At 37.4% G+C, this 27,260-nt stretch overlaps 1 protein-coding gene across 1 annotated transcript; it reads right to left on the bottom strand.

Moving 5' to 3' along the window:
- Positions 1-11,720: 11,720 nt before the first annotated feature.
- Positions 11,721-12,576, bottom strand: LOC147615029 (BIIDXI-like protein At5g11420). The gene is made up of 2 exons (XM_086780025.1): positions 12,456-12,576; positions 11,721-12,355 (listed from the first exon to the last, which is right to left on the bottom strand). Exons 1-2 carry the CDS (start codon positions 12,541-12,543, stop codon positions 11,721-11,723), a joined length of 723 nt encoding a protein of 240 aa, XP_086636151.1. The 5' UTR covers positions 12,544-12,576.
- Positions 12,577-27,260: the final 14,684 nt, after the last annotated feature.

Genomic DNA, 27,260 nt, shown 5'->3' with positions numbered 1-27,260 from the left:
CGCCAGTAAGAAGACCCGCTCAGAAAACCCAAGATGTCTTGATCTCATGACGCAGTAGTATCGGGGACCCAAACCCAAGGCTTCGATAACCATGGCCAAGCGGACATTGTTACGAAAGTGCTGCTGACCCCAGGGTGTTACCCTAGTTATGTCTTGATAGGTCCGCCATTTGGTCTGAGCTACAGACGTTCCCAATTGAGGAAAAAGTGAGCGCTTATACTGTTCTATAAAATCCTTCTTCACAGACTCACTTGCGTCTTGAAGGTTGCGTCTTGAAGGTGAGGAATCATTATGGATAAAACTAATTCCTGTTGCCAAGCCATGAAGGAGATTAAGAAGAAGGGAGATCGATGGAAGTAAGATTACTGTGAGCGACAAGTAAAAGTTACAACTTATATAAAGGAAGGAGCTAGCGTAACCTAGAAGCCAACGGTAACTTGCCACTGAAGTTTTACCGTCTTTCCATGATTTGGGTTTGGCACATTTTTCTATAGAAGGCATTAAGAACTTTGAGATGAGGAGATAAAAGAAGCTTGTAGGCTAAGTCACCTACTTTCATTGAATTCAGATAAGGTTCACAATATCTGGGGGATAACTTCTTATACTCCCCAAGAGATAAAGAACTTCTTTTTGGGCCGTACCCGAATGAAAACCAAAACCGTGGTATCCAAAACACCGATTTTCACTTCTGAACTCATTGTTCTGAATCCTTAAAACAAGTGGGACTCCTGAGAAGTATTCTAGGGAAAGGATCTTCCTTTTTTTTAAAAATCAGAATCTTTCTTTTATTTTAGAGACGGAATAATTATAAGATCAAAAGGGAGATTCTTACTCCTGTATACCTCGAAGGCTGGGGAGGAATCTTACATTCTACCCCACTTAAAAAAAGTGCGAGATGTCCTCATCTCGCCAAGTAGAGGACAACTCTTTTTCTTAAGATCTAATTTATTCTAGGGTTCCTTATATTCTGGTCAACCCAACAGAATACGGAGATAAATATCCCTTATATAGAACTCATCATTAAATAACAATTCATTTTAGATCATATCATTCATATCTTTAACACGATAATGGTCCATCAGATCGAATTTTTTTTCTTTCTGAACATTCCTCCACGGGAATTTCAGTCAAGCAAGTTTTCAATTTGTCATCCCTTAACTTGATATACCGAGTCAAGTGTTAACAGTAGCACTTTGACAGCACAATCCACTAATCTCATAGTGATTTGCTGAAATCATTATCATCATTCCAGTTATGAATATCATCACAGGGACTCGTCCCATTCATCCTCATGTGGTTTCGCTCAGCTTATTACATTTCAACTAAATTTCGGAAATCATCATTTTTCAATCAGAATCCAAATCAATTTCATCAGTTCTCAAACAGAATTAAAAATAATATCAACCACATTCGAATTCATCATCTGGATAGCATTAACACTTAAAATTTCAAGTCTTAGATTTACTCGTATATACTGTCAGTAAAGAGCTGCAGTATACTCTCGGTATATACGGGTAGTCACGGCCCTTGGAATTATAAGGTAAATTGAATATCAAATTGTATGACTTATATCATACAATTACAACCTTTTTGTGTTTCTTGATAAATTTTTGACATATTTGTCTTCTCAGTTGATCTTTATTAACCAAATGCTCTGATACCAACTGTGAGATCCCGATCTCCACCGCGCAACGGATTCGGGGTACTAGCAGCAGAAGTAGCACATCATGCGTGGGTAGGGGTCTCACACTCGGGGCCTCGCCCACGGATATCCGGACAAGAGACTAATCCGTCGGTTTGTCCAAAACCGAAACCGAAAAAACTTCCTTTACCCGGAAAGCATGGGCGATTCCACCAGGATAACTCTTTACTCTAACGTAGTCAGATCATTACGGATCAACTGATCTGACTGCACCTTTAACGGTACTTGGTCAAATCAAGGAAGAAACTTGCACTTGGATCATTGGGATCAACGCTTTTTTCCCCATCAAGAGGCACAGCCGTTGATTCCTATCCATAGAACAATTTCTATCCGGGATTTACTTTATCTATCGTAATAACAGAAATTGAGTCTCGATTTACGGATCCATCAGTCCACCCTAACCCCATCCGATCCCATGGGTTAGCCAACCGCCCAACCACTGTAGTGATGGGATCCAATTTGGAATTTGGTTAGGTTTTGTCCCGGGTACCAAGGAAAAGAGTTCCAAGGCCCCCTAGCCGGAAGTTCAAGCAAACATAAAACTAGCCACACCACTTACACACCCAATATGAAATTACCTTTTTCTTAGCATCAGCTAACTTTAAAACAATCCTTTAATGAAACCATAGTACCACTGATCACAATCTTCTAATTTATCCGGTTGATTCATAATTTCCCATCATTCCTTCATCAGAGTATCTATGGCATCATTGGCAACTAGAACGCTCACCACCTGTCCACACAGGGGCCTTTTCAATAGTTCCTAGCCCATAATACTCGGCAATATAATCACTTATAAAAATCAAGATGGACTCTCGTTGAAGATCAGCAAGATCAACCAACAGATCCATATAAAGAGCCATGGACTCATCCATTGAAGACCAGCAAGGTCAATCAACCAGATCCATGCCCGGTTTCACAAAACAACTCTTACTCCTTGTTCCAATATCTTCCTCGACGCACGTGTGGGTATCTTCGGCGACCCAGAGCCCGAGCACCGTATGGTCAGCACCCTCTAGGATCCTTCGCAGGTGACCTAGCGCTTCACTCATAGGCCGCTTCCTTGGTCCCTCATCCACCGTACCGGAAGCTCATTTTTAATCGAACCGAGGCTGGTCAAGACCTCGGCCGACCTTGCTACGCGAGACGTCCTCCAATGACTCTCCGTCAGCAGTTGCAACTTTAACAGTTAGGTCTCCACGACCTTAATCACAAGACCGTCAAAATGCTTCCCCAGCATTCTTGACATAAAACAGCCATTTACAAACAGCATTTACAACAGTTTACAAATACAGTTTCTATATTAACTCTCATTTTTCTACATTATCCCTCATTAATCCACATTACTTATTCCACATTCCATTTATATATGTACTCATCCAATCACATCATTTTCCATCTCTTCACTTCAGATTCCTTCACATCACATATCATATATTCACATCCATATCCACATCCATACATCCACATCCACATCCACATTCACATCCATACATCCACATCTACATGCTTACCTCCATTTTCGCATCCTCATTTATACATCCACATTCATACATACACATCCATATCCACATCCATACATCCACACCCACATGCATACATCCACTATCACGTCCTCTTCATATATCCACATCCACATACATACATACATCCACATCCACATTCCCATTCACATTCCACATTCCCATTCCCATCCACATACATACATACATCCACATCCACATTCCCATTCACATATATACATCCATATCTACATGCACATTCACATCCATACATCCACATCTATATACTCATTCACATCCATACATCCACATTCATGCATCCACATCTACATGCATACATCCATACATCCACATCCACATTTACATCCATGCATCCACATCCACATTTACATCCATGCATCCACATCTACATCCTCATTCACATCCATACATCCACATTCATACATCCACATCCACATCCACATTCACATCCATACATCCACATCTACATGCATACATGCATACATCCACATCCACATTTACATCCATGCATCCACATCCACATTTACATCCATGCATCCACATCTACATCCTCATTCACATCCATACATCCACATTCATACATCCACATCCACATCCACATTCACATCCATACATCCACATCTACATGCTTATCTCCATTTTCACATCCTCATTTATACATCCACATCCCATATCCACATTCATACATACACATCCATATCCACATCCACATGCATCTTATCATATCTTATCACTTCCCATATCTTTTATGCATACCTCTATGCATGAAATTCAATTATGCTAAAAGTAACACTTTTATAATAAAATATTCAACTTTTATGCATACCTCTATGCATGAAATCCAATATGATAAAAGTAACACTTTTGATATAAAAAAATTATCCTTTATGCATACTTCTATGCATGAAAATTAAAAATGATAAAAGTAACACTTTTGATATAAAAAATTTTCCTTTATGCATACTTCTATGCATGAAAATTAAAAATGATAAAAGTAACACTTTTGATATAAAAAAATTATCCTTTATGCATACTTCTATGCATGAAAATTAAAATGATAAAAGTAACACTTTTAATATAAAAAAAATTATCCTTTATGCATACTTCTATGCATGAAAATTAAAAATGATAAAAGTAACACTTTTGATATAAAAATTTTTCCTTTATGCATACTTCTATGCATGAAAATTAAAAATGATAAAAGTAACACTTTTGATATAAAAAATTTATCCTTTATGCATGATATTAAAATTCAATTTCTCCATGATTATAATGAAATTCTTTCAATTAATCTAGGATGATAATTCCTAGAATATGCTAGGAAGTCCTCTTTTTATGCTTTGAATGAAATTATTTTGTGCATAATTTTTATAAAAATTTTGCCATAGCTCCGCTGCTATGACTGATAAATCTCAATTTTTTCTAAGGGATAAAGCTTATCATTAAGAAAATAATTAAAATGATCTCTAATTGGATCATTAATCTATAATGGATTGAATCATCAATATGCATAAACTAAAAGCATAGAAAAAAGCCATTAATTTGGCCTCAAGCATAGCTTAATCTTGGATTAAGGAAAAGCTTTATGAAAAGCTTCATTTGGATTGAGAATGGGTCATGAGTATGACCATTTCTTGAGTGAGAGAGAGAAATTACATAAAAACCAGTAGAATTTAAACATAAATGGAAATTAACTTCAATAGCATTTATTAAATTATGTAACTCTTCACTACTATTCACCAATTAACTTCAATAGCATTTAAAAAACCATACCAATTAAGCTTCTCAAGCTTGAGAGGGGTTGAGAAGAGAGAAACATTGAGAAATTATGGAAAAGATCAATATTCACTAATTACCTTACAAATTGCTTGATTCTTTGTTCACGGTAGAGGCCCCCAACCAATCAATTGGTTAAGTATGTTGATGGAGCCACTAATGGGGATTGAAGAAAGAGGGAAGCTCCAAAAACTAGTGAATTATTAAATGGATTCACAGTTCTTGGCTTAGGTGGAGTAGAGTAACGATGCATAAACACTATATTTTTTTCAACAAGGGGAGGCTTCTATTTATAGGAAAAATTGAGCTCCTAACCAAGCAAACTGATTCTAGAATTTTCCAAGTCAGTTTGGTCACTTTTTAACCATTTTTAGGTCAGTTAAGCTAACTTTTTGGAACTAGACTTGAATGAGGAGAGAGGAGAGATGAAATATCTCAATTTTTATGAGTTTAAAACTCATTCAAGCATGTGAAATATGCACCTCCTTTAAAGAACTCCCCTTCCTTACATATGTGTCATAATGGAATCATTTTAATATTGCTCATAGCTTTTTTATTAATAAACCTTGTACATTTTCAACTCTTCATCTTATGTTGAGCATTTACTCATTTTTGGATACCCAAGATATCTCATATTTTTAATATTGTTCATAGTTTTTTACTAATAAACCATGTACATTTTCAACTCTTCATCTTATGTGAAATATGCATCTCCTTTAAAGAACTCCCCTTCCTTACATATGTGTCGTAATGGAATCATTTTAATATTGCTCATAGTTTTTTACTAATAAACCTTGTACATTTTCAACTCTTCATCTTATGTGAGCATTTACTCATTTTTGGATACCCAAAATATCTCATATTTTTAATATTGCTCATAGTTTTTTTTTACTAATAAACCTTGTACATTTTCAACTCTTCATCTTATGTGAGCATTTACTCATTTTTGGGTATCTTCTTTTACAAATTAGATTTATCTCCTCCTTACACATGGATTGATGCTATTGGTCCATAGGAACCTTAATTGGACCATAATCCAAAAATTTCTGAAAATCTAGACCCTTAGGCTAAGGTCCTTTATACACATTTCCACTTAATTCCAATTGCACATTGGAAAATTCTTTTTGAATTTCTATTTCAGGGAAATTCATCTTAATTATAAGAGATATTTTTCTATCCAAAAATATTCAAAATCTGAATATTCTCTCTCTCTAGGTTAAAACAGTTAGAAACAAGGTCTTTATATTTCTGAAGAGGGATTGATTACAGGGGAAGATACTAGACATCAAAAGGGGGGTTGGGAGAGGAATCTTACAAGAAAGCTAAGAAAAGGAACTCAAGTTTGCTGCTAAGAATAACTAGAAACAATCAAAGAAATGGAGACAAAGGAGGCCACAAAACTATAGGAGACAAAGGGGGACATGGAGACAAAACCCGAGGAGACGGAGACAAAACCCAAGTTTGCTGCTAAGAATAACCAAAAACAATCAAAGAAATGGAGACAAAGAGGGAGACGGAGACAAAATAGAAAGCTTCATCCTCCTCCCTATTTATCATTGTAAATATTTGTAAATTTTTTTCTAATTTTATAAAGTTTTTTGTAAATATAGAAAAATTCTGTTCTCATTTTATCATTTTTTTACTCAAAACACATTTGTACTTAAGTTTTTCAAGGTAGGAACATGCATTTGTAATGGGCTGGCTATGGTTTTGAGATATTGTGCCAGAATTGCCTTCAAATGTCATCTCGTGATGACTTGAGTATATCTCTAAAAGGAAAATATTAGAACTCTAAAAGGGCTTCATAAAAAAAGCTCCAAATATTGTAATTATAAAAGAACAACATAAAAAATTACAAAGGCACAACAATCACACGACAAAACTTCTCATTGATGAATTACATAAGTAAATTTCCAAAATTGGTTTGAGCAATAGGAAAATCCCCAAAAGAAGATAGGTATGGATTGTAGGTAGATTTGGACATTTGTCCAAATCTACATGGAGTGGTTAGTCAAATATAGTGAGAGAGGAGCATTAGCCAAGTTTGTGGTTAGGGTTAGTATTAGGAAATCCTTTAATGGGGTTGAGGTCTAGTCAAAGGATGGAGGAGGATTACGTGAGTCTCCAATGGAGTGACCTATATAGATTTGGACAATTGTCCAAATCTATATTTAATGGGTGGTCAAATCTAGTGAGAGGAGAATCAGAAGAATTCCCAATAAGGGTTAGCCTTAGACAAGACTCCAATAGGGATGAGGTAGTGAGAGGAGCATTTTCAAAGTCCCCTTTCGGAGTGAGCTATGAATTGCAGTTAGATTTCGACAATTATCCTCCTCAATTGGAGTGAGCTATGAATCAAAAATAGTGGGAGAACTTTAGGAAGATCCCTAATAAGGGTTAGTATTAGAAAAGCCCCCAAAAATAGGGACGTGACGTATAGTGATATGAGCATTATGCAAGTCCCCAAGAGGAGTGAGCTATGAATTATAGATAGATTTGGATTATCCAATTCTGTATTGAATGGTTGACTAAATAGCATTAGGAAATTCTCCGATAGGGGTCATGTATTTGGATGATTGTCCAAATCTACATTTAATGGTTGGCCAAAAGTATTGAGAAGAGCATTAGGCAAGCTCCTAATAGGAATGGCAAGCTATGAACTACATATAGATTTAGACAATTGTCCAAATCTAAATATTGAGTTATTGGTCAAATATAGTGAGAGGAGCAAGGCAAGTACGTGGTAATGGTTAGCATAAGGGTGTAGTTAGGTAAGTCCAAGTTCCTAATAGGAGTGCGCTATGAACTACATATAGATTTAGACAATTGTCCAAATCTAAATATTGAGTTATTGGTTAAATATAGTGAGAGGAGCAAGGCAAGTCCGTGGTAATGGTTAGCATAAGGGTGTAGTCAGGTAAGTCCGTGGGTGGTAATGGTTAGCATAAGGATGTCATTAGGAACTCAATGGAGTCTTTTTGGACCCTTTAATTTGCCATTGCCTAATGGAGGTGATTAAGAAATAGACAAATAGGGAGATTACATGTGGACTGAAACCAATGGTTTGTAAGAGCCTAGAAGGTAGTGGTCAAACTTAGAATAATAGGCTAAATAGGCTCTTTTTTAATTTTTAAAATCACCTAAAACTCAAAAAATTTATACGTATTTGAATTTTTTCTCTATTTTTTATAAAAAAGGATAGCTGTAGCCATCATTAATTTAAGTTAAGGTCTCTAAAGTGATAGAGGCCCAAAAACGAGCTCCCATCACTATCTTGCATTCAATGCACATTCCCCTTCACTTTCCACTATCCCTCTCTCCCATCTTCCCTCCAAAACGCTCTCTCTTCCTCCTTTCTCATAGCAGGGCATTTTTCACTCTCTAGACTACTTCTTTTAGCTATCTACCTCTATCTTCACTAAAAAACCTAGATCTATAGCTATGGAAGCTTGATCTGCAACCTCCTCTCAGAAGCTATGGAAGTTTGATCCTCACTTACATTTCCTTACTTCATCCTTCTACCTTGTCCAACCTCCTTTTACAGAGTGTAACAGCAGAGCCAAGCTATGGAAGCTTGATCTACAACCTCCTCTCAGAAGCTATGGAAGTTTGATCCTCACTTACATTTCCTTACTTCATCCTTCGACCTTGTCCAACCTCCTTTTACAGAGTGTAACAGCAGAGCCAAGCTATGGAAGCTTGAGTTGCAAATGCTTTGGTTCTCATAATCTTACTCATTGTCTGCTCTCACCCTCTCTAATATCCTCTTTCAAAGTGCAGTAATAGCACAGCCAAGCCCTTGGAACTTGCTCTACAACTCCTTCTCTTATGTACATCTCCCTAGTCTAAGTTTTTTCCTCACCATTCTATTTTCCTTTGCCATCAAGGTTTATAATCTCCCTAATATATACATCTGATGTCTTCTTCTAAAGCTCGAAGGCCTCCGATCAGTATTCAATCTCTCTCTTGTAGCACTGGTCAAGATGAGGATGGGCACTGGAATATCACATAGTACGAGAAGTGGAATTGGATTACAATGCAGCCTAGTACAAGAGGAACCCACAAGGTGTCAAAGCGATACGTTGATATACAAAGTCACCATTGGAAAGGGCGGATATTGGAGCTCAAACAAGATCGTGATGGAAAAAAGCTAGCCAAGGTCCAACATGTTTACAAGGCAACAGAGCTGACACTAGCAGACCATGACCAACATCAACGATTTCTTGCAAATTGTAAGTCATTTCACCACTTTATATTCTTGTTTTTAAATCAATTGTGTGCGAATAATGGTATACTGAGCACTGCTTTGATTGTTCTTGGGTCTCTACGTAGATATTTTTCCCTCAAACTATAGTGAGTGGGAGCCTATGGAGGCAATTTCAGAAACCTTTGAAGCATACCATGTGGAGCTTGGTAGTTTAATCTTTGGAGGGTGTCCAGCTGCACAACTTCTTGCACGAAACATCTTCTTCTATGAGGATACATATGTGGTTCCCACGATAGCAAATGGTACTGAAAAATTAGTTCCAGAACCTACACCAACTCTCACATCTACTGAATGGCCAATTCTAGACAATGCTTCAGTGGGGCCATGGCTTGTTTGCAGATCGAAAGCAAGGTGCAAAATGCTATGAAGTGCACATATGGATCTCACAAAGCAACCATAACCTGCTTCATACCTCTACACCTCTTTGTGTACCTGTTCCGTACAAGTGACACACATCGCACCCCAACTTTATGGATTGCAAAGGAGGAGAGAGCTCTCACTTGTTTCTTATCACCTGCATGGGATAAAAAAGTTGTTCAACACAATGGAGACACCATCAGATGCGGAGTAATAGTTGAGAAGGTTGTGATGCGCTACCATATTGCCAAGCAACAGTTGTCCATTGCATTTTCTTACAGGCGATGGAAGCTTACAAATGGAGAATGGGAGGCGTTAGACTCCAACACAACCTCTATAGAACAGGGTGTGCTACATATATCCATGCAAGGTGGGGATGTAGAAGATGTTGCTGTGAATGATGACTGGTCCCTTGCCAACTTACGTGACTACTTAGTTCTTCGATTCTCACTGAGTGGTGATTTTGCTTTGATAATCAATGGTAGAGTAGTGTGCAAAAGGCAGGAATGATCTTTTCTTTGTAGAGAAATCACTTTCCCTGGCTGTGTAGCTATCAAATAACCACTAGATATGTAATCTTGGATTGAAGTAAATACAATTTTAATTTTTTTGCCTCACTATCTTATTAAGGTTTTTCAATTGTCTTGTGCAAGTTTTATTTTTTTGTGATAGTGTAAGGTTGGTCACACAAGCATCTGTGGCTTGAGCCACTAGTAAATTAGAAATGACCTTGTGATGATGGAAGGATACGTTCTTGCTTTCGCATACCATTTTTTTAAAATTTTTAGTACTTAAAAAGTTTAAAAGTTTTTAAAAATTTTATAACAAGGTCACCCATTTATAAATGATACTTTACTCATTTTCATCAATTGACAATTACCGTTCTCTCCTAACACTTGCTCTCAATTTCGCACACCTTTCTGTATCACACACTCTCTATTTCTTGCAATCACTAATAGTCATGGCACCTCTACTTGACGCACTTATTGCACAGCTAGGAAAGCTTGAGCTACTTCATAGGGTTGACGAGATCGTCCCTATGTTTGAGGGAGCAATTGATGTGCGTGCAACAATGCATCTACACACGGATGCTTTTACAGATATAACCGGGTATATGGATCAACACATCAGCACGTACTCCATCATGTTTAAGGGTGATGAGGGCCTATGGGTTCTGGTTGACCTCATCAAGTACATATTCAGGGAAGACAAGAATTATTTTTTAAAATTTCTAAATTCTCTCTCAACAACCATGAAACAAAGGTTTTAGGTGCCCAAATTATGTTTGTACAATGTACCTTAGTGGAATTATTCTATACAGACAAAATGCTGCAAGTTTACTAAGAAATGTAATGCATATGACTCAAGAATCTAAATCCAGAATTTTTGTTGTGTGCAGTTTTGACATTTTGAAACAATTAATATTTGTAGCTTACTAAGGGGCTTTTACATATAACTTTAAGATCTCAATGGATAGAGTAAGCATTGTATCACCTTAAAAAACTTGCAAACACATTAAAACCATGTATTGGTTTGGATACAAATGGATGCTAAAAAGTGGTGTATCAAACATACACAACTTACTACTATTTTAGACACTCTCAATTGAATTTTATTTCATGTGAAACTTGGCAAAATCTTTGACACAAATATCAAATAGTTACTTGGAATTTTTCACGGGGCTTAGTGATTTTTTTCTCTAAGCTTATAAGGCGATTTTCTCAAACCTGAGTTGCAGTCTCATGCAAGTTCTATTTATGGGTGTAATTCCTTATCGTGCCAGCATCCAAATTGCAAGGTTACATTTTTTAAAGACACACTAGGTCACATATTCAAACTCCTCAAGAGGGATTTTGAATATGTCTTTCCTAGCGCAAGTAGCATTTTATTTGCATGGTCCGAAAAAGGACACTTAAGTGTTCTTTTTGGTACCAAACTAGTGTTAAGGTTTTCATGAACCTTTCAAGAAAAAACATCCAATCGAACATGAACAACACTAAAAAGTGCCACTTCATACCAAATGCACCACAAGATGCAATCGGCTAGTGAGAATTAATTTAAATTACTATATGCCAAAGATTACATGTAAGCTTGCCTAAGCTGCGGGCTTCCCCCGTTGCTCCGATTCGGGGGATCGATGCATGCTCATGCAAAAGCGTACTTCCAGGAAATGTAGTAATGCTTGATGAAAACACATACCGGAGGAGCTGACTGTTGTTGTGGTAAGTTTCTTCAAGAAGACTGTATCGACGACAGGGCCACAGGTGATGTTGGGGTCTTGCTGCTGCGGTGCCAATTCTTGGCTGAGCTGGTTGCTGAGGGTGAGGTTTGCCTGGCTAGAGACTGGGATGAAGCCCCAAGCGTGGGTCTCCCAGGTGACGTTGCTGTATTCCTGGTGGAGCATGAAGGAGGAAGCGGAGGCGGAGGCGGGGTCGGCCACACTGAGGAGGTCAATGGAGGAACAACTCTGTCCGGCGGACGCGAGCGTGAAAGTAAGGGAGTAGGCGGCGCCTGGCTGAGCGGCGAAGGCTTGGCTGATGCGCCCGTTTCTGCCTAGCTGGACTGCCCGCCCGTTGTCTGGAAGAGAGATGTCGCCGCCCGCCTGGATGTATTGCACGGTGCCGCGTATTTGCCATCCCGGCAGCATCTCAACCTCCACCTCCTGCATGGTGTCGTTGAGAGGCGGGCCTTGAGAGAAATCCCCATTGTGCAAAGCTACCAAGGAGTCATCTTCATTCGCAAACACAAAGAGAAGAACGAAGAGGTCTCGTCAGATCGCAGGGGCAAAGCCTTTCATGACGACAAATGCAGTGGAGAAGAAGACCCCTACCTGGAACTGCGAAATGCAGAAGAAGCTGAGAAATGCCGAAGAAGCTGAGAGTGAGCTGGCGGTGCAGGCGGGGCTTAAGAGGAGGCATGCTCGTCCCGACCAGAGTGTGCGCTTGTGTGTGTGTGTGTGTGTCTTCACGATGCCAAGAATCGTGTGCCTTATTATTCAGCAGAACGTCCCCACCAACGTGGATGGCTGGCGCCGGCGTCGCGGACGGAAGACGGGCCACGCGGGTTCTAACGTTTTGTGATTGTACAGAGCGGACCACTCACGCGGCTTTCTAACTGTGGTGTGGTTCCTTGAGAATCTCGTGAAGGTAGGCAGTATACACTCACACTTCCAAGGGAAAAGTAGAGAAAAAAAGAAAGACGATTTGTTTTGGGGTTTTGAGAGAGGGGACTCAGGGAGTGATTTCTTCTACAGGGGAGGGAAAATGCTTGTGGTCCTTGCGAAAATCAAGTGAGGTTAATAGGTTTGGGTATTTAACTTAGTAAGTTTAAATGGAAAAATAAACTACCTTTTTGAAAACATAAAAAATGAACTCCAAAATTAGAATTGATAGTCTATTGTGAGGATGAGGTTAATAGGTTTGGATATTTAACTTAGTAAGTTTAAATGGAAAAATAAACTACCTTTTTGAAAACATAAAAAATGAACTCCAAAATTAGTATTGATAGTCTATTGTGAGGATGAGGCTCCTCAATGGCAGGCCATGATCTCCTGAATCTAGGGCTCATGAGCTGGAGGTGGTAGGGTCCAACGGGACGAGGGCATCTAGCTCTCTCATGTGTGGGTGCCCGACCTAATGTGACTCCCATGAGCCTGCTGTGAGGAAGAGAGACAGGTGAGAGAGATAGAAGGGGGGGTGGGACCGGAGGGAGGTACCAAGAAGGAGCACCCCGATGTGAGGTAGAGGCCTATGGAGTTTGGTTGCCGATGTTTTGGTGGATGGATAAATCTAAGAACTCCAAGGGTTGGGTATCCAGATCCATAATTTTAGGAAGGGTATGTGAAGTGTGATCAGTGCACCTAATGACAATGATTAAGGGCTAATGACCTGATCATTGGGAGTGGAAATGATATGGAAGGCTTGAGGAAACATACCTACACTAATGCTCTAAGATACCATGTTGAGAAAGTAGAGAGATCGACACACAGTGTGTGAGAGTGCAGTGTAGGAGTGTAATGAGGTATGGTGGCTCATAGTTAATCACAAGCTTGAGAGACATGATTACTAAGATTAAGCTAAGTGAAAAGAGAGAGTGTACACAAGATAAGGGAAAAAGTTAATTTATTTTATTCATGAGTGGAATGCCTCTTTATAGGCTAAAGGTACATTATGTCCCCATGACATCACCTATGATGTGAGCTGTGGATAGGTTCGCTTTCACACACTCGGTGGATGATTGATTTGACCCTTTTACATATCGAGAATCACATGCGGTAAGGCTTCTTTTACATTGAATCTAAGTGGGATAAGTTTTGTTCTTGTGTCCAATATATGAAGCCTTTACACTAGTAATACAGTGGGTTTGTTTGCCTATTTCAACAACTACCATATAAATGCTATAAATCCTCCCAATAGTGATGATGTGAACATGTACAGGGATCATGTGGCTGATCAATCTCCAAATCGCAAAATAATCCCAAAGCTTTGAGAAAATATTTGAACTTCCCTCATGAGAGAGCCTTTGTGAACATATTTGCCACATTGCCATGTGTAGAGATATAAGCTAGGTTAATCTCTTCTACAATGAGCCTCTCCTTGACATCATGATAATGCATTTCACCATGCTTTGTGCGAGCACGAAACAATGGGTTCCTTGCAAATGACTAATGCAATCTAGTTGTGTCAGTGAAGATGGAGTTGGGGGACTGCTGCCACCACCAACACCAAGATCTGCCACCAAAAGGCGTCTAAGCCATACACACATCATAGTCACTGTAAAAGTTACCTTGTACTCAGCTTCATAACTTAAAGTAGCATTGTTGGCTTCTTCTTGATGAGCCATGATATACAAATTTCACCAAGGTGAAAGCAAAAACCACTAGTGGACACTCGTGTGTGTCATAACATCTAGCCCAATCAAAATCATTGAAAGCACACAATTGAACATCCCCCCTCTTAGCATAGAATAAGCCAAGGAACTAAGTGTCCTGTAAGTATCTGAATATTTGTTTGGCACCCTTCCAATGCTTACCTCTGAGACTTTGCATAAGCCTACTCAAGTGGGAGACCCCAATATAAATGTCTCGCCTCATATTACATAGATAGATGAGACACCCAATAGCCTGTTGATAAAGTGATGCATCAAATAGTTCACTTGTATCCTAGAGACTAAGGCTATCACCTATCTCTACTGGTGTAGCAACAGGCTTACAAGCTTCAAGACCAAACCGAGTCAGTAGATGGTTGAAGCCTAGAAAGGGTATTTCCATGGAAGTACGTTTTGGAAATTTAGATAAGGCTCATACTATCTATAAGAGGTGCTACAATAGAAGGCTGGAAGGGAATGGTACAGAGGTAAACCTTTGATTCCTTGATAGCTGAATTTGAATTTAATTTAGATTTTTTTCTAAAAAAATTACAGCATCAACTAGGAGCACGTGTGGGCTTAAACCTTATCTTGTGTTTCAGGCTTTGTGTGAAGCATGGTTGTGTTTTGAATGAGAAAATGACTCTCTGGAAGATTATGATCATGCCTTTATGAAGTTGTTTCTTGAAAGTCGGCTCTTCTTTTCTCTTGAACCAACTTAAAGTTATTGTAATATTCAGTCTCTCCAATGTATAAAAGGAACTTGCCCTATTGTTTTTGAAGTTAATTTGTATGGGTTACACCAAATTGGTTGAAGTGAAGCAATTGGCAGCAACAATAGCAAGATGCTAATTTTGTTGTTTTGCAGACTCTCGTAATTTGAAGGAAGTTGAGGAAAGGTTGGCCAAGAAGGTAGTTGCTACTAGTTTGGGATAGAAGATACAACACCTTCAAGATTCAGATGCCTCTAAAGAAAAGAAATCCAAAAACGGCCTAGAATCTCAATAGCTCACAATGCTAAAGAGGCAACAAAGGAGAATTTGGGTAGCATTCACAGTGATACAAGAGAAAATGTTGGTGAAATTCCTGCATCAGGTCATGAAGAACCTAATGTGCAAGCAAAACTAGTTTTTAAAGAAAAGAACTGGAATATTGACCTGTGTACTGCATTTGTCTCTCGATTAGCACCATAGGTAGGTCACTTTGTAACTGTTACTATTTAGTAGTCAAAAGTTTGTTGTAACTCATGGTGCTCCTTCATATCCATGTGAACAAGGAGCACCTTTGTGAGGTATTCAACCACTGCATAAGTCTTAAGGAGATTCGTCTTATGAGATATCAGAAAACTAGAACTTCAAGGGTATGGTAAAAAGAAAACTAGTAGGGGAAAGTTGTTTTCTCCTATCAAGAAGGTGCAAAGTTTAAGTAGTTAAGTAAGGAGGACTCATACATCATGCCTATAATGCAAGAGAGGAATAATGTCGACAATCAAGAGTATGGGGGTTAGAGTAACACTAGAAGGCTCCTATATTTACAACAAGGAATTCACCACACAATATTTTTTGTCCACCCAGCCCTCTTAGCCAAGACTATGAAGAATACTCCGGCGGCGGCTGGGCATAAAAGCTTCTGGCGGCTGGGCTCCCATCTCCCAACCGTTGCTCCCCCCAAAAACCCGGCTGGAGGAGATATCTATGACAAGATACCACCACACCCTATATAGAAGCTTTGGCTCCTTCTCATCACCTGCTGTAACAAACTCCCGATAGCCTTTTCCATTTAGGAAGTTTGTCATCCTAAACTTCCATGCTTGGAAGTTGTTCTTATTCAACTTCTCACTAAAATTTGTGATAGATGGTTAGAAATTTTCCTTGTTGCTCTATAACATTTACTTGCACAACACAGTATTTACAAAAAGCTTCTGCACTCCCAAAAATCTATGGTACTCTATATCTTTCATATAGTTACTGTATGTAACCCAATCACTTGCACATACATATCCGGTCTCTAAATACTTTGTAGGCACAATACATCAACCATTTCACATAATTTTTTTTACAAAACCTACACAAAAACACTGCATATCCAGAATCTGTGATTATTGTTGATACCTCTTCAAACTGCTTATAAAAACTTTGCAAAGCCAAAACGGGCCTAAAACAGAAATTCAACCACATAAATTTTGTTAGCTTGCTATAGGGTATAATTCCTTTACCCATAAGATCAACCCGATCTAAGACCAAAAGACATGATGTCTGTAGAGATTAGCCCCCCGCACCTTAGATTCACTATTACAGGGCAGGTTTATTTTTGACTTTTTTTTTGACAATTTTGAACATATAAAAAATCCCCAAAAACGTCGATATGTGTGTCAAAAAAAGCATCGATATAGAAGCATCAATATACGAATCAATATACACATCGATATAAACGTCGAGATAACCATCAAAAGTAATCATTTTTTTGATCACTATTTTGATGCTTATTAGGATGCCAATTTCAATGCTGACAATGACCATTATTGTGACCTATATTTTGACATTAACGATGTTGTTTTTGACCACAATTTTGACGCTTATTTTTACGCTTATATTGATGGATATATCAACGAATGCACGTTTTATTTATTTTTAATAATTGTACACCTAAGTGTAGTCCTGCAGTTGGGTGTACCTGTATACCAATGTTACAAATTACATCTCTTTTCTCTGCTGTAAGGTCATGAAATGGAAATTTTTATTAATAAGTAACAAAAGTTACATAGCTCATAATGGAGCCAAAAGAAAGTGCACAAAAAGAGGCATAGAGCCGACAAAAAGAAGTACGCCACTGAGACTCCACTCCTATACACAGCTCCTAATCATCAGTGTTGTCCTCAGGGTTTGGCACTAGTCCACCTGCAAAAGAGTATTCAAGGAAAAAAAACTTCGAAATGACGAGTGAGGAGAAAACTAATTGATGTGTAGAAAATGTTGTGATTTACCATATTCACCACATCCATCCAATTCACATTGTGGCCCTCTTGCTCAAGTTGCTAGAGGAGGGTATACGTCCCATGCAATAGCATGACCCACAACTCATTGCAGCTGGAAGCATGAAGCATGAGTACTTATTTAAAAAAATGAAATGCCCATCATGCCAAAAAAGTGAGTGATATGTGTATTAACAAATACAAAATAGGTGTGGAAAACATCCCAGCCACTGCTTCCAAGGTGGGAGCTCCCTATGCTCTCCATTCGCTTCACTGTGGCCTCCTCTTGCTACTTATACCTTTGGGGATTTTCATGGTGCTTTCTACACTCCTCTTTCCAAATCTCTTGTGATAAATCCCAAGGCTTTGCATGGTGCTTTCTCCTCTTCCCAAATCTCTTGTGAGAAATTCTAAGGCTTTTGTCTCCCAGACTTTACCTTGCGTGTGATGTCGTTGTGCCAGTGCTTCATCACTTTCACCATGAACCTCTTCACTACCTGGTGATGGCATAAACTCACTTTTTGTTATATGTACATTGTGTGTGCTATGCTATATGCACATTATGTGTGCCAGTGCTTCATCACTTTCACCATGAATCTCTTCACTAATAGTGGTGTCAGAGCAATCTCTATTTAATTGTTGATTTTTTTGAAGTAAATTTTAATATTTACTAATAAAAATGTTATTTTGTTGATTTGTGTTGATGAATTGCACGTGGATCATCGATATGGTGATTGGAACCTGTGCTACTACAATTCAATGGACGAATCGACGTTGCGGGGGAATTCCGTGAGTTTAATGCTATTTTTTCCTATTTTTTATGGTTTAAATCAAGCATTAATGGAAATTTTTACAAAAATACCACATATTTTATTGTGTATATTTTTGGTAGAATGGATTCCCTAAATTCCTTGATTTTTAAGGAATTTTTTAAGAATTTTTTGAGCATTTTTATGATTAAAAATGCATTTTTCATACATTTTTGCGGGTTTTTTCCGTGGGTATGCGATCAAATTTCTGTCAATTTTCTACTGAAATTCAGTAGTAGGGGACAGCGTGTTGATGCATGAAATGCTCTCCCCTGTTTGTGGGACTCTCTCCGACTCTCAAATCTGAATTTTCCTTCTTTTTTTTGTGAGAAATTCTCTTAAAAATGATTTTTTAAACATTAATCATAATTAATGATTAATGTTTAAACATTAATCATAATTAATGATTATGATTAAGTATTATTTAATTAAAAACTTTAATCAAAGATTAAAGTTAATCTCCCTGTGGTTAGCAGAGGAGAGATAGGAGAGGAGGATTGTATTTTGGATGGAGAAAGAAAGGAGAGAGGGGAGAGGGAGGATTCCCTCTCCATCACCTCCATCAAACGCAACGCGGGGGGGGAAAAAAAACTCCCCCCCTCCTTAAAAAAAATCAAAACCCATATAAGCTAATAAAAGCTTTTTTTTTCATTTTTTTTAAAATGAGTTTTTATTTAAAAAAAGCTTTTGATAATATTTAAAAAAAGAAGCTTGAAAAAAGCCTAAAAAATAGTGAGAAATTATGGGATTTGAGAAAAAATCTCTGAAAAATTTCTAGAAATTTCTTCTTGAAACTTTTTGGCTTTTCATCTTCCGGAAAACCTTTGGCTTTCCGTTTTCCCGAAATCTTTTGGCTTTCTGAATTTCGAAAAAACTTTTAACCTTCCGTATTCCGGAAACCTTTGACCTTTCACATTTCGATTTTTTTTGTCTTTTCATTTTCCCAAAACTTTTGGCTTTCCGTATTCCGGGAAAACCGTTGGAATTCCGAAATTTTTTGACCGTTCGTATTCTAAATGTGTTTGGGGTAATTTAAAATTTTTAAAAAATTCCTAAAAATTAGTGGAAACATAGACAAAGGTTATTTTAAATTTTGGAAAAATGTGGGGTTGGTGTTTGGCATGTGGTGTGTCCATTCGGGCGCTCGTGACCATTCAAATTCCTTTAAAATATATTTTTTGACCCAAAAAATTAAAAAATCCATTAAAATTAAAATTTTTCATTAGATTTGAGAATTGTTGGGCGGAATTGCAAATTTCGTGGAACGATGGGATTCTTAAGAGAAATTAGGAATATTCTAAAAATTATTTTTAGAAATCCTAAAAAATTAGTATTTTTAAAATATCAATGGTATTTTAGCAAATTAAATTGCTAAATTTTTTCTGAAAAAATATAGGTTTGGAATGTCATAAGATAGGTTTGGTGGAATTCAAAATTCTCATATTTTAAGGCCTTATAAAATTAGAAAAAATTAGAAAAAAATCATGATAATTCTTTTTCTCGAGAATTTAATATTTTCGAGGGTTATTTCATGTTGAAGTATGTTTTCTCGTACTGACATTAGATAGATGCGGGTTATTCGCATATTATTAATATGATTACACCTCGTATTAATGGATATTTATGTTTGGATTAATTCTAAACGATGTATTCATGATTTTTTACCATTGTTTAGCCATTCTTTTTGGACATGTTCCTTAATTTCTTTTGATGGCTATAATTTGCGTTCAAAGTGTGTTTCACCTTTGACACTTTTCCATGATAATTTATTTTGCACTTATTTAAGTGTGGATTGTGCTTAATTTCTTAAGCCTAAGACAGATTCTATCATGGGTTAGTTGATCGGTTTGTTTTGGTGGAATTTTTTTGGATGTTTTCCAAGTTTTATATGGACTCATCAGGTTCTGTCTAGATCACTTGTGTCTAGGGGTTTTTTATTGAGTGCTACACACGTGTTTCAGTTGCTTACTTTGGAGTTTTGTTTGAACAACACAATGTTCATATACTCCGGATCGATGAGTTGGCCACCAATTTTAATACTTCTTTTGGCATGATTAATGTCCATTAGATGGTATGCATTGATTTTTATGATCAACTATGGTCTTTATGGATTCGAGGAGATTCTATGCTTTTATCCATGATTTTATAAGGATCTTTTGATCTTTTGAATAATTACATGTGCTTTGAAGGTAGCATTTGCCTTCGTTTTTTGCACATAATTTTGGAGTATATTTCTTATACTCTTGTACATATTCCAACTCGGATACCTAGTTGCTTATATATTTAGGTGAGTTATTTTTCTACCCTAACTTTATTGTGTTTTGGGTAGTTATCATTAGAAAGGGGCCAATAATTCAATTTCTTTTCTAATGATGTACTCAGAAGGAGTTATTCCTTGATGTAGTCTTAAGTATATAGAGACAGGTTTAGTATGTGAAAGTCTGGATAAGGCCATCTTATTCCTTTTATACAAAATTTTATTCATATTTCCTAGACGGCATACTAGGGGGTTTCAAATTGTTAAGGTATGTATGGGTGGTATCATGGTGGTATGGGACGCTAGTGATCCCTCACATATATTATCTTATGGGATAATTTGGGCTAAAGATTGTTGCTTTGCTTACATCACTTAGAATGTTGACCTCAACATTCAAAGACAATCTCATTTTCTAAATTCACTAGAAGTTATAGTGTGGACATTCTTCTAGATAAACTTCTTTTATCTATAGCCTGCATGTTGTGATGAGGGTAACCTCATCGGCATTTTCACTTGTTAAAATCTCTTTGGCAAATAGAGTGTATGAATCAGATTATAGTGTATATGCTTCGTGCATATGTCTCTAGAAAATCATCATATTGGAAAAAATATCTTCCAATGATGGAATTTGCCTATAACAGTTTTAAATTTACGGCTATTGGTTTTAGTCCGTGCATACTTATGTATGGGTAACAACCCAAGGTACCTATTGATGTCGATCTTAAGGACATCGAGCTTGATACATTGAGGAATTTCTTGCAAGATATGCAGGAAATGCTGACCGAAGCCCGAGATTCTATCAGGAGTGCTCAAGATAGGGTACGGTTTTATGCTGATAGGGGACGCTCATCTCGGTCTTTTGAACCAGGAGCGTTGGTTTATTTTAGTGTTCCTAAAGATTCTAAGACTTTGTCAATAGAAAAATGCTCCAATTTATCTCCGAGATATTGTGGTCCATTTTTGAGTTATACATCGGATTGGCACAGTTGCGTTTGAACTTAAAACTACCTCCACATGTTAGAGTTCATCCAGTCTTTCATATCAATAGATTGAAAGGAAAACTGGGAGGTGAGGATAACGCAGTTACTCCTCAAGAACTCGTTGAAGCTGAAGATTTATCCTATGTTCCACATGAACCTGATAAGGTACATGAATTCAGGGAAAGGAAACTTTGTAGAGTTGACTTATCCCTGAGGTTAAAATTAGGTGGAAAGATAGGGAAATAGAGGATTTGACTTGGGAGTCGGTTGAGATTGTTCACCGCAGTTCTCCTTCTTTTCATTGCAAGAGTGCAATGTTTTGAGAGAGGGAAAGTATGTTATATGTACATTATGTGTGCTATGTTATATGCACATTATGTGTGCATATACTAGGAGGCTAACCCACATTAGGCTTGTGAGCATGGGAGCAATTAATGATGACTAGGATGATGAGGTGGGGAGTCAACTAGGATAACCATGTTGACATGGAGGGTGGAGGTGGCAAGGTGAGGTGGCAAGCTACTTATGTGGATCCTCTCGAAGCTGATGTGGACATAAAGTGACATGCATATATAAGATTTGTGCCTACCCAAGCCTCACAAATGGAATGATATCTAGGCTTTGAAGTTTACCAAGCCTAGATCTCCAAACCTAACTAGGATTGGTTTCAGACTTGACAAGGGGAGAGTGGACACAATATGGGAATTTTCACTTGGGAGGATTGAAAATGGACCTTCCCATACTCAAATTAAGCCAAATTGTTTTTAATAAATTCATGGCAACAGGCATACTTATCTCTAGAGTTTTTAGATTGAAAGATTCAATATTTGATTTTCTAGAATTAAATTACAATTGATTTAATGGGCCTCTAATAGTTATAACAAATTTTCCAAAGTAAATCTACAAAAATCCAACTGTTAGATTTGTAATTTTACCTTATACCCACATTATACTAATCTTTCCCAATCTAATCATCACTAAATCCATACAATTTGAGCATTTTAAATGATAGACATGGTGGGAGGACAAAATAGTATGTTTTTTAACAATTCTAATGCCTTTTAAATAATATAGAAAAAAGTAGTACACATTAAAAAATTACTCGATAAATCAAGCTAAGCTCTATGTTATTTGTTTTTGTGATATGCAAAGTGGGAACATCATATGAGTAATAATGTAAAATTTATAGGCAATTTACTCACATTCATTGTACCTGTTTAAACCTATGACAGAGCCTGTATACAATTTTGGTTTGGTAGATTTCTTCTCATCATGCGTGGACTAATGGAGAAAAATCACACCTCAAGCAACAAGTCCCAATCCAAAAGGATGACTTGCACCCTCACGACAAATGCACCAATGTTGAATGCCATTTTTGGATAACATTTGTAGTCCAAATCACATGCAAAATCACTCACAAGTATCTAAAAGCCAACCAACATAGCATATACAAATGTCCCAAGCACTCCTCAAGTGTAGCCACACATACAAAGGTAGGTAGAGTCATCAAAAGACCAAGTCCCATGGGCATGTGAACACAAAAATGTCCCATCAAGCTCTCCTTATCCATAACCATTACCTCCAGCTTAAAAAGACTTATATAAACACTTAGCCCATTCACACTTGAGTGGTCGCTTCACACACGAGTGTCCTACCAAAGTTCGATTTCGGTCACTCTTCTTCTTGTAAAAGAATAATGTCTGGTCCTCCTCTAGCATCATTGTGGCCCTTGTTTGGCCTTCTATAAAGTATCATTCTTTCCCTTAATCCATCATGTTTCCATACACTTTGGTGGCTCTCATTTAGCCTCCTTGTTGGAAACATGTTCTATTAGGAACCAAAATGTGGTCCAATAATGATGTTGTTGTGCATATTCCTAATGACATTTATTCTAACCCACACACCATGAATGGGTCCTTTCCCCACTCCCTTGTGATGTCCACCATAGTTGTAGGTGCATGAGGGTTTGAACCTAGGTATGTGCTCATATTATTTATTTCTAATATTTTCAAATGGTTTGCTTTAAAGATGGGTACACATTTTTTGTGATAATTTATGTTTTTCTTAAAATAATATCTATCCAAAGCCTTGAAGACTATATATTCTATCTCACTTCTATTGTATTATCCTATAATTCTATCTATCCAAAGCCTTGAAGCCTATATATTCTATCTCACTTCTATTGTATTATCCTATAATTAAACTCACAAATAGCATGCATTAGTTAATGGGTTGCTCCCCGTACTTTCTCCAAGTTTTTTCTCTACCTATCCTTGCCACTCCTCATCCTTTCCCTAGCCTAGAAGGAGACAAAGTTTCCCTCCACCGCTACTCATTATACTAAAAATGGCAGCTAGAAAAAACACTCGATAGACATATCAAAAGCTCTTAAGAAAGCAATGAAAACTGTAAGGTCACAAAGCACAAACCCTAACTTCATGTGTCATTCAATATGTGTCAGTGTCTTGTCTCAGGACGACCTGCCACTTACATGGTTCTAGACCACCTAGGGAGCAGAGCGACCAATGCAATTGTGCCCAATGCGATAAGCCAATGCTAGGACTTTAAGACATCTTTGTGCCTAAGTGTGAGGAGATTGATCATGAATGCAAAGTGAGTTAGTTCCTAGGGCTATCCAGATTCCATACTGCCTTCCATAGATAGAAACAAACTTATCTTTGTCCGGATCCTCCAGTCTAGATTCCCTACGGCTAGTTCTGGTTGCCTTCTTCTAGTACCTCCTCTATCACAATGCCCCCTAAGATGAAGTTGATTGGATGACCGTGGTTATACTGTAAGATTCCTCCCCCCCATCTTTTAAGGTATACAGGGGTAAGAACCTCCCTTTCTAATCTTATAATTATTCCCCTATCTGAAATAAAAGAAAGATTCTGTTTTATCCTGTTTTGACCTAGAGAGAGAAAATATCTAGAGAGAGATAGTTCAAATTTGAGATATTTTTGGATATAAAAATCCTCCTAGTGTCTAAAATGGGTTCCCCTGAAACAAAAATTCAAAAAGAACTTTCCAATGTGCAATCAGAATTAATTGGAAATAGGTATAAAGGACCTTAGCCTAAGGGTCTAGATTTTCAAAAAAAATTGGATTATGGTCCAATTAAGGTTCCTATGGACCAATGGGATCAATCCATGTGTGGGGAGGAGATAAATCCAATTTGTAAAAGAAGATATCCAAAAATGAGTGAATGCCCACATAAGATGAAGAGTTGACTATGTTTTAGGTTTATTAGTAAAAGACTATGAGTATTACAAAAAAAATGAGATATTTTGGGTATAATGATTCCATTTTGACACATGTGTAAGGAAGGGGAGTCCCTTCAAGGAGGCGCCTACTTCACATGCTTGAATGAGTTTTAAACTAAAAAATAATGTGATATTTTTATCTCTCCTCTCTCTTGGATCAAACCAAATCAAAAGGGAACCAAACTAGGTCCAAATCTTGTCCAAGTTCAACCAAATTGAACCTGGAAAGTTCTAGAAATTAGTTGGACTTTGTTAGAGGCCTCCCTCTCCTATAAATAGATCCTTAGCCCTTTGTAAAAAAATATGAGAATTATACTATGCCAGTATTATGTTGAAATAATGATAATTTTTACTATTCTCTAAAATTCTCTCCAAATTGAAGAAATTGGAGCTTCCCTCTTTCTTCAATCTCCATTGGTGGCTCCATCAACATACCAAACCAATTGATTGGTTGGGGCCCTCTACCGTGATCAAAGAATCAAGCAATTTGTAAGGTAAAGGGTGAATTTTGATCTTTTTCTATAATTTCTCAATGTTTCTATCTTCTCAACCGCTCTCAAGCTTGAGAACCTTAATTGGAATGGCTTTTTAATGCTATTGAAGTTAATTGATGAATGGTAGTAAGGAAATACATAAATTTCCATTTATGTGCTTAATTTTAATGGTTTTTATGTAATTTCTCTCTCACTCACTCAAAGAATGGTCATTCCCATGACCTATTCTCAATCCAAATGAAGCTTTTCCCTAATCCAAGAATAAATTCTATGCTTGTTTAATTGAGGGCCAAAAAATGGTTTTTTTATGCTTTTAAGTTAGTTTTTTCATGAAAATTTATGATTCAATCCATAATGGGTTAATGATCCAATTAGGGATCATTCTAATCATATCCATAATGTTAAAGTTCATTCTTTTAGAATAAATTGAGATTTATCAGTAATAGCAGCAGAGCTATGGTAAAATTTCTGTAAAAATTACACATAAAACATTTTCATTCAAAGTATGAAAGAGGACTTCCTACCATATTCTAGGAATTATTATCCTAGATAAACTGATTGATTCTCATTGTAATCATAGAAATATTGATTTTTAGGTTTATACATAATTAATAAATTTTTAGATAAATTTATTTATCTATGTGAAATAATTAAATGTTAAAAGAGGAGTTCCCATTACATTTGGAATTCCATCATTGGATGGGAAAAAGGTGTGTACTCCATTATTGAGGTGCAGTAGGTGTTACTCCCTATGATGAGTGGAACATGTGTACTCCATGTTAATGAGTGCAGTCCTTGAGTTTCCTTCATTGCAGCCACCAAGTTGAGCCATCCTGTAAATCAGTAAGGAATGTGGCATGTATATAAACACTACATTAAGGAAAGGTGGTGTAGATTTATTCATAAGTCTCATTGAGCCCAACCATTGTAAAGGGTAGACACTGCCAATTATACCATACCACATAGAAGTGGGCATTGGTAAAACCCCCTATTCACCATGGACCAAGATGAAATTGTCAAGTTTAGTGGTATGGGATTTCACACCTGGCAATCAAACATCATGTATGCACTCATGAAAAAAAATCTATGGGGAATAATTCAAGGGAGGGATACTCAAGCAAGCATAGGAAGAACATGGAATGAGAAAAATGAGAGAGCCTTGGGACTTATAACACTTGCATTAGATGGTGAGGCAATTCATCATATCGTTGGGATTGAGAAGGCCAAAGAGGCATGGGAAGAGCTAAACACACTATTTTGTACACAAGCAAAGCACTCCAAAGTTTACTTGCTCATGCAATTGTATCAACTCAGCCTAGGTAATAGTCTGATCCAACAAGACACATCAACAAGTATAAAAGTATCAAACAACAACTTGCTACCATTATTAGTAAAGTACTTGATGATGATGAAGCTAAAGCTATTTTGCTTGCTAGTTTTGTGAAAGGAAAGAAGAGTATGCCAGCATAGTTGCTAACAACTCTAACTTAACCTTGAATGATGTACAAGCCTCATTTCTTGAACATGATGTACAAGTGTCCAAGATGGCACCAAGGGGGGGTGTGGGAACAACATCTTGAGAAGAGGAAGATATTTGGGATATTATGGAGGTGAGGTGGCACCATTTGAATCCACATGATTTGTAACCTTTGGCTATATTAAGAGCCACATACTAATGGAGAGAGATAACTCATTTTGGTTCATCCAAGTCATGGTCTCTTGTTTATGCTTCCTTGAGTTGATTAAGCACACTAACTCTTCTTCCTCATGCAAAAATCCATGGCTTCCTTCACATTCCATCCACCATAGAGCTCTCTCCCCTTGATCATGTATCCATGCCCACAATCCTAATTTCAACTTGGTATCAGAGCTAATGAGGTCCTAGGACATCACCTAATCTTTCTCTCTGAAGCCATATGCTCTAATCCCCATTAAATACCCCTTAATCTCAATCTTACCCTTTTCAAGCTCTAGTTCCCACCACAACCCTAATTT

The sequence above is a fragment of the Cibotium barometz genome, chromosome 41, assembly GCF_041138505.1.
Source record: "Cibotium barometz isolate CiBa-2024 chromosome 41, ASM4113850v1, whole genome shotgun sequence".
NCBI classification, from domain to species: Eukaryota; Viridiplantae; Streptophyta; class Polypodiopsida; order Cyatheales; family Cibotiaceae; genus Cibotium; species Cibotium barometz.
The sequence above is the reverse complement of the archived record's forward strand: the minus strand, read 5'-3'. Positions and strand labels throughout refer to the sequence as shown.